The 8713-nt window shown below is 57.5% G+C and overlaps 1 protein-coding gene across 1 annotated transcript in view; it reads left to right on the forward strand.

Annotated features, from left to right (window-relative positions):
- The window catches only part of SLIT1 (slit homolog 1 (Drosophila)), a 140249-nt gene extending 131551 nt beyond the window's left edge, over positions 1-8698 (forward strand). The window contains exons 31-37 of the mRNA XM_004680582.2: positions 1084-1221; positions 3006-3243; positions 4727-4857; positions 5276-5430; positions 6427-6715; positions 7034-7245; positions 8074-8698. Of these exons, the coding sequence (XP_004680639.1) occupies positions 1084-1221; positions 3006-3243; positions 4727-4857; positions 5276-5430; positions 6427-6715; positions 7034-7245; positions 8074-8312 (1402 nt within the window). The 3' untranslated portion in view covers positions 8313-8698. The remainder of the gene's footprint in view (positions 1-1083; positions 1222-3005; positions 3244-4726; positions 4858-5275; positions 5431-6426; positions 6716-7033; positions 7246-8073) is intronic.
- Positions 8699-8713: the final 15 nt, after the last annotated feature.

An 8713-nucleotide genomic window follows, 5' to 3' on the forward strand; every position in this document is an offset into this window, starting at 1 on the left:
CCATGCTATGGCTACACAGGCGTTATCCATTCACGAGGGGGGGGATGTCTCTCAGCTCCTGCCTGGAGGAAGAGGCGCACTGACACACACTGAGTGGACGAGGGAGTGCATGTAAATGGGCGAGTGGATGCCGGTGCCTTTCAGACTGGAGCTCAAGACCCAGTGGGCTGTGACCAACTGGGCTAGCAATTAAAAATAACACGGGAAACATCAGAGAGCATCGGGCCATTGTGTAGAGTGAGGATGAGCACGGTGGCGTGAAGCTGGCTCCAAGTGTATGTCTCTGTGTGCGCACAGGCATGGGCGTGTGCGGGGTAGAGAGTGTTTCCTACAGCTTGGAAAGCACTGGGATGAGTGAAAAGTCCGAGCAAGAGCAGGGCCTACCTGCCACGTTGTGTGGATGAGCCGTGGGCTTTGTAGTTTGCCGTTTGGAAGGTTTCTCAGTTATCTTTGGAAGGGATAGCTGAGGGATGGCTGGGGTGTTCACCAGAGGCTTCCTGGAGGAGGTGAGGTATTGGCCTGGCTGGACGGGCAGGGAGGGAGAAGAGGGCATCCCGAGTATGGGAGCTCTGGGCAGGTGGGCACCGCTGCCAGTGAAGACAGTTCTCACTGCAGGGTGGGCTTGCTAGAGGGCGGAGGGCTGAAAACGGGAGAAGGGAGTGGGCGCTTTATTTCACAGCCACACGGTTGGTGGAAGCAGATCTTTAGGGAATCGGGGTGGGGGTGGCATGAGCCCTGCTGATGGCGGGGTAGGGTGGAGAGGGCCTGTGACTCCCGGCTGAGCTGGGAGGCAGCTGAAGAGGGGAGTTTGGCTTTGGCTGGACTGCTGGTGGGGTGAATCCGCTGTAGCAAGAGTCCCCTCTCCTCCTTCCAACCAGCCCTACCCCAAGCCCACGCAGGCAAGCTCTCCTTTGCACTTGGAAAGGACCACTGTGGGGGTTGGGGCATCTCTGTACACAGGGCTTTGTTTGGGGGCCCACAGACTCATCGGCCCTTGAGCTGTCTGTCACACACAGCCCCAGGGCTCCCGGCTCTCCTGCATGAGCTCTGGGCTGACTGCTACCCACCCCTGCCCCCCGGAAGGTGTGAGTGTGCACCCGGCTATTCAGGTGACAACTGCAGTGAGAACCAGGACGACTGCCGGGACCATCGCTGCCGGAACGGGGCCCAGTGCTTGGACCAAGTTAACAGCTACTCCTGCGTCTGTGCCGAGGGCTACACGTGAGTCTCTAGGACACACCGTGGCGGTAATGCCTGGCCCCTGGGCTGACCGGGATCAGTTTCCAGCAGCAGGAAGAAGCGTTATGGCCTGGGACCGGGTGCGGGGGTTGTACGGGTGGCAATACCAGGCACCGCTGTGCGGCCTTCGGAGAAAGTCCCTAGCCACTCACAGCACAGAGAGAGGGCCTTTATCCTGCTTGGGGGCGGGGGTGGGAAGTGGGCACAGGGGAGCTGTGGCCACACTCACCTGCCCAGCGGACCTTTGCAGACATGGCCATAAAGGTCATTCATCTTGGAATCTTGGCTCCTCTGGGAGGGGCCACTTGCCACCTTCTGGCTACTTCCAACTGCTTGTTTATTATTTAAGACAGTTTCATTGGGCTATAAAGCACACGCTTATATCGTTAGATCCACGTCATCCAGTTAGAGTGTACAGTTCAATGACTTTTAATGTATTCCCAGAGTTGTACATATATTGCCACAATCAATTTTAATACATTTCTATTATCCCCAAATGAAATTCCTTATCTTTTACTTATCACCCCGAATCTCCTTCATCCTAGCTCTAAGCATCCACTAATCTACTAATATCTGTGTCTGCAGAATGCATATTTTAGATATTTCACATAAACTGAATCATCACATCAGTGGTCCTTTGTGACTTTGTGGTTTCTTTCATATAGCTATAGCATTATGTATTCAAGGTTCATCCGTGTGGTAGTAAGTATCAGAATTTCATTCCTTTTTATGGCTGAATAATATTCCATGCTATGGCTACACAGGCGTTATCCATTCACTAACTGATGGACATTTGGGTTGTTTCTACTTTTTGACTATTACAAATACAGGTGCTATGAATTTCCTGTATAGGTGTTTGTATCGATATTTATTTTTAGTTTTCTTGGGTATATACCTAGGAGTGACTTTTCTGGATCATAGAGACATTATAAGTTTAACTGTTAAGGATCATCCAAATTGTTTTCTAGTAGTTTCCCATTTCTCCAGCACTGTGTAAGTGTTCCAATCTCTCTGTCTCATTGACAACACCTGTTACCTGTTTTTCACTCTGGCCATCCTGTTGACTGTGAAGTGATAACCTTAGTGTAGTTTTGATCTGCATTTCCTTGATGGCTAATGTTGATCATCTTATAAAACCTTTTTCTGTCTTCTTTGGAAAAGTGTCTAGACTTTGTTTTTAACTGCGATATTTATCTTTTTCTTACTGAAAAAGATACATATACTAAGACAGTAGTTCTATATCAGACATAGGATTTGCAAATATTTGCTCACATTCTGTGAGTTGTCTTTTCCTGATAATGTCTTCTGATGGACAAAGTTTCTAGTTGCGCTGGGGTCTAGTTTATCAGTTTGTTGTTGTTGCTTGTGCTTTGGTGTGACATCTAAGAGACCATTGCCCAGTCAAGTTAGAGTGAAAGTGGTGAGTACACAGTGAAGACGTATATTTATGTTGCCTTCTTAGAGTTTGATAACTTTAGCTCTCCAGCTCCTCAAACACTGATGTGCACATGAACCACTGGGGCCCTTGCAGGCTGACGAGGGCCCAGGTGATACTGCGGCTGGTGTCCAAGGACTGCCTGTGTCTCAGCTTGTTTCTTAGTGCCTCTGGCTCCTAGCTCTCCTGAGAACGCGTTCTTTCGGAGCATCTCTGTCTCTGCAGGGACCAGCTTCCCAGTGTTTGGTGGACTTCTCTCCAGCACTGTGGGGCAGAAGATGCCCCTTGTTCCTTCCCCTGCCCTCTCTGACCTGTGTCCTTTCCCTCTCAGCGGACAGTTCTGTGAGACCTCTTCCCGCCCGCCTACCCCCAGGAGCCCCTGCGAGGGGACTGAGTGCCAAAATGGGGCCAACTGTGTGAACCAGGGCAGCCGGCCCGTGTGCCAGTGCCTCCCGGGCTTTGGTGGGCCCGAGTGTGAGAAGCTGCTCAGTGTCAACTTTGTGGATCGGGACACTTACCTGCAGTTCACTGACCTGCAGAACTGGCCTCGGGCCAACATCACATTGCAGGTGCGTGCCTGGGGGCCTGCTCACAGGGGAGGGCGGTTCGGGCGGCAGGGGTCCTCGCTTCCTGTCAGAGCATGCAGACCCACCCCTGCCCAGGACAGCTGTGAGCACCCCGGCTTCCACAAACCACAAAGGGGACTCGCAAACCTCCTTGGAGTGGGTGACAGGATCCCAGCTTGAACTAGTTGAAGTGCAGTCGGAGGTCACTGGATCACAAAATCTGTGTCAGAGAAGGGCGGGGGTGGTCTCGTGGGTGGCTGGGTTCTCTCCCAGCACCTCTGGTCTCTTCTACTCCTCGGCTTCAGCCCCCAGGCTGCAGACAGGCCTCCTCGGGGGACTGGGTCACAGTCAGAGTTAGCACTGCACTTACAGCGTCAACCAAGAGTCCCCAAGGCCCTTTATTTTGGCCATTTCATGACTCATAGTTATCTCAGAGTGTCGTCATGTTGAGAGGAAAAGATACAAGTCCCAGCTCAGCAGCACTGAGGAATAGTATAAGCACTTTGCTCAATATTTCTTGGGGAGAGCAGAATAGATTATATTGCTCCCCACAATAAATTTTCTTTTTAAATTACAACTTTAAGATTTAAAATTCTTAGTGATCCCTCCCCCTCAAATCCTCTCCCCTACCCCAGGTACCTCATCCTTCTTCTTTCACATGTCCTCTTCTTTTTGCTCAGAGCCTTTGGGCATCTCAGACACGCTTACCTGCCCTTTCCCTCAGGCACATCTGCCGCATCCCACCCACCCCCACGTCCCCACGACCAGCTCACAGCCAGCTCAGCCCCTCAACAAAATGAAACTCACCCCAACCCCAAGCAGCCTTGTCTGACCTTGCCAGCTCTGGCTCAGAGACCAGGGATCTCTGATTGGCCCGGCTGCAGCCACACCCCACCCTTGGGCCCCACCGTGCCCCGAGACAGGTGTTTGGATTGGGTTCAGCAGACTGGGGCAAGTGTCAGGATCTGCATCAGAGCAAAGGAAGAAAGAGAAGAAAGGAAGGCAAGAAGAACAAAGCAGCCTGGCTCTTACAGCCCCCTAGAACGCTCTCCCTCCCAAGGCGAGGCTGCTTTTGCTTCCAGTATCTTCTGAGGGGCTCCTCCCAGGTTTGGGTAGCCTGACCTGGAAGAAGGCCTTCCTGAAGCCATCCTCCGGCCGTGCCTGCTGGGTCTCTGAGGCTCCCCCACCTGCTTCCTCCCCCCCCTGGCCAGAGGGTCCAGGTCTCTCACCTGCTGTTCCTGGCACACAGCTTCCTGACCTGTTGGTCCATTTACCCTCCCCTGCCTGGCCCTGGGATTTGAGTGGGGGCTGCCCGCACTGCAGCGCCCCCTGGAGGACGGGTCTCCTGGGCAGACTGGGCGGGCAGGAGACAATATTCCACCCCCGCACAGCCTCTCCCTCCTCTAGTAGCCCCCGTGTGCCCCAGCTCCCAGCCTGAGCTGCTGCTGCGTGGGGTGGTTTGGGAGAGAAAGTGCCGTTCCGGCAGGTCTCCACGGCCGAGGACAATGGGATCCTGCTGTACAACGGGGACAACGACCACATGGCAGTGGAGCTGTACCAGGGCCACGTGCGTGTTAGCTACGATCCGGGCAGCTACCCCAGCTCTGCCATCTACAGGTAGGGCTTCCTCCTACCTCCCACCTACCCTCTGGGGCTGGGGGCCCCCAAGGTGGGGTAGGGGTTTCTGAGACCACCAAGAACTGGGCTGCCCATGTCGAAAGGGTAGTAGAACCATCTAGATCAACCCCAGATTGGGCCTGAGCAATGGTCCCACCCTGCCCTCTCCCACCACCTCCCAAGGAGCTCGACAGTGGGGAGGGGAGATCGGTGAGTTGGAAAGTGCTGCCCTCCATGACTCTGCTTTCCCAGGGAGTCCGAGAAGGAGGGCAGAAGGGCACAGGCCACCGAGCCTGTAGAGTTCTTCCCTGCAGAGATGGGGTCCCTTAGAAAGCAGCTGCTGAACCAGGGAAGTGCCAGGCAGGGCTGGTCTAAACTGAAACTCATTCCCTGGGCGGGGCACCCCGTCTTCCTCCAGTGCCGAGACGATCAATGACGGGCAGTTCCACACTGTTGAGCTGGTCACCTTTGACCAGATGGTGAATCTCTCCATTGACGGCGGCAGTCCCATGACCATGGACAACTTTGGCAAACACTACACGCTCAACAGCGAGGCCCCCCTCTATGTGGGAGGTGAGGACCTGGCCCGGGTGAGGCTGCAGCTGGCCCTCCCCAGGGCTCCCGGTCAGGTGATGGTGACAGCTGTCAGGTGGGTCCTCTGTGGCCTGAGGTTTGCCAGGGGAGCTGGTGCCCGAGGCATAGGACTGTGGGGGCATTCCAAGATGGCGGGGGCGGTCCAAGTGAATGGCCAGCTGCTGGTGGGTTGTCCTCCCCTACTGGGTGTCCAGGCTGCTCTCTGCCCTGCCCAAGAGGGCAGTTGGACCAAGAGGAATGGTATCAGGACCTGTCTGGTATGTGGTATGGCCTGGGGGCTCTGGGGAGGGTCGTGCAGCTACCTGCACTGTGGATACCTTTCCTCTTGGCTTTGGGCCAGAAAGGACCGTCAGCTGCTCAGGGTCCATCTCCAAGCTTGGGCCCTTCAGAGGCCTGGAGACTCTGTGAGAGGCCCTGGCAGGGAGTCCCTACATCAGCTGGGGATGTCCCAGCTGGCCTGAGGGGCTAAACAACCCTGTCGCCGCCCATGGACATTTCCAGATGAGGCAGGTGTCTGCATGCGGTGGGGCTGTCTGACATCTTGGGGTTTGGGGGAGGGGGCCTGTGCTCTAAGTTCGGCTTAGCTGTTTACCAGTTGTGTGACTTTGGCAATTCACTGAGCTCCTACCTGGGAATGTGCGGTGAGGACCACAGAAGGGGGTGACGGGGTCGTACGCATGAGTACTAGGCCTGGATCTCTGGGAACTACAGGCTAGTGTCCCCCAGGGAGGGGAGGAGCCCTGGGTGAGGGCAGCCAGGTTCTGGTGCCCAGTGCCCCATTTGTCAGTTGCCAGACCTGGCACCCCAAAGCTCTGACCACGGAGGAAGCAACTTCTCCATTTCTTCTGAGAGAGGGATCTGGACTCCCCAAGGTCACAGAGGACCTTGGCCCTGGGCTCGAGGCTGAAGACAGAAGGGAGGACTGTGGAGATGCCCAGCAGAGCTCAACCCAGCCCCTGCCCCTCCCCGCCCCAGGGATGCCGGTGGACGTGAACTCAGCCGCCTTCCGCCTGTGGCAGATCCTCAACGGCACCAGCTTCCACGGCTGCATCCGAAACCTGTACATCAACAACGAGCTGCAGGACTTCACCAAGACGCGGATGAAGCCCGGCGTGGTGCCCGGCTGCGAGCCCTGCCGCAAACTTTACTGCCTGCACGGCATCTGCCAGCCCAACGCCACCCCCGGGCCGGTGTGCCATTGTGAGGCCGGCTGGGGGGGCCTGCACTGCGACCAGCCTGCAGACGGCCCCTGCCATGGCCACAAGTGAGCACCCCCGCCCCCACCCCACCCCGACCCCGGACTCTCCCTGCCTTCCCTACCAGCTCCGTTCCCTGTGGTGAGGGCTGCTGTTTTTAGAACCCCGCGTTGGAATTTGGGGCCTAACGGAGGTTTCTTTTTCTTCGTGACTTTCAGTTTTTATTAACAGGAAGGTCCATAGACACAAACCCAGAGTCACAATTTGCTCTGTTTACGTCCTGGGGCTAGAATGACCTCTTGTGAAGGCAAGGCTGAGGGGGTGACCTCGGGGCGGGCTGTGGGGGCTCTGCCCGTCTTCACCGTGCCCTTTCTCTGTCCCTCCAGGTGTGTCCACGGGAAGTGCGTGCCCCTCGATGCTCTGTCCTACAGCTGCCAGTGCCAGGATGGGTACTCGGGGGCCCTGTGCAACCAGGAGGGGGCACCCGCAGACCCCTGCGGGGGCCTGCAGTGCCTGCATGGCCACTGCCAGGCCTCGGCCACCATGGGGACACACTGTGTGTGTGACCCTGGCTTTTCGGGCAAGCTGTGTGAGCAAGGTCAGGGCCCCCCCTCCTGACATGCCTTCTCCAGGGTCCTTCCCCACAACTTGCTTTAGCAACATTACTTTTCTTCCTCCCAACCTCACACCTGAGCCCCTACCTCCTCCTGCACCTCAGGCAGCCTCTGGACTAGCACCCCCCTTCCTCCAGGCTCCGAGCTTCACCCCCAGACTGAGGCCCACTCTCTCCAGGCTCGGCTTGTCTTGCAGCCCCCTTGTCTGGGGTGTGTGCCCCTTCTGGCTGGGGTGTCTCCTTACAGAAGAGACCACTAGGGTAAGAGCTCCTGGCACATGTCTGCATCTTGGCCGCATCACCTTGGAACCTGGAGAGGAGGAAGTCTGAGGGTTGAGGACCCCTTCCCCGGCCCCTGCGAACAGGACGTTCCAGCTGGAATAGGGACTGCTGGGGCCGGCAGGGGGAAGTGGAGGAATCCAGGACTCAGACACCTTCAGGGCCCCTCCTTAGGCCACTCCCTCCTGGCACCAATTCCCTCTACACCTGTCATTTCCTCCCAGCCTTGCAGCGGCCTCTTGCCCAGCTCCAGCAACAGGAAGCCCCACCTCCCCCTGGCACCTCCCTCTCTCATGGGTCCTAGAGGGTCCTGCAGCTCCAAGTCCTTTCCCGCCAACCCTTGAGGAGGCCGTGCATGTGCATGGGGCAGGGATTTGTGAGACCTGGGTGGGGCCTGCCGACTCGAGCGCGCAGGTCCTGGATGCGACCCCACCCCCTCCTCCACCACCTCCTCTTCCACCTGCCCCCTTCCCCGGGGCACTGCGCGCCCACCCGTGTGCCCTGAGGGTCTTTCTTGGTGTCTGTCCCATCCAGAGTCCGAGTGCCGGGGGGACCCTGTCCGGGACTTTCACCAGGTCCAGAGGGGCTATGCCATCTGCCAGACCACGCGCCCGCTGTCTTGGGTGGAGTGCCGGGGCTCATGCCCGGGCCAGGGCTGCTGCCAGGGCCTGCGGCTGAAGCGGAGGAAGTTCACCTTTGAGTGCAGCGATGGGACCTCTTTTGCGGAGGAGGTGGAGAAGCCCACCAAGTGCGGCTGCGCCCTCTGCGCTTAGCGCCCGGCAGGGGTGGGGAGGGTGAGGGCGGGCGCGGGGGGCCACAGGGAGACCGAGCTGCAGCAGCTGGGCTGGGGGTGCGGGCCATCACCAGCCCGCCCCTGGGCGGCTGCACCCGCCCGCGGGGTCTTTCGGAAGGAAGCCGACTGCGGGCAGGGGGGCAGAGCGGGTGGGCGTGGCCCTGGCGCAGACCACCCCCTCCGGAAGTGCCTTGCACAAATAGGCGCTTAATAAATATTTGTTGAATGAATGTGTGCGTGAGGTCAGGCCAAGAAGTGCAGAATGGTGATATCCCCCTCTTGCCTGCTACCTGGGTCTGAAGAAGGGGGCTAGCCCCTCTCCACACCAGCCTTTCCCTTTTACCTGTGGCCCGGGTGGGCTCCAGAAGCCCCTAACCCCCT

The sequence above is a fragment of the Condylura cristata genome, unplaced genomic scaffold (assembly GCF_000260355.1).
Source record: "Condylura cristata isolate star-nosed mole 26May11 unplaced genomic scaffold, ConCri1.0 scaffold00011, whole genome shotgun sequence".
NCBI lineage: Eukaryota > Metazoa > Chordata > Mammalia > Eulipotyphla > Talpidae > Condylura > Condylura cristata.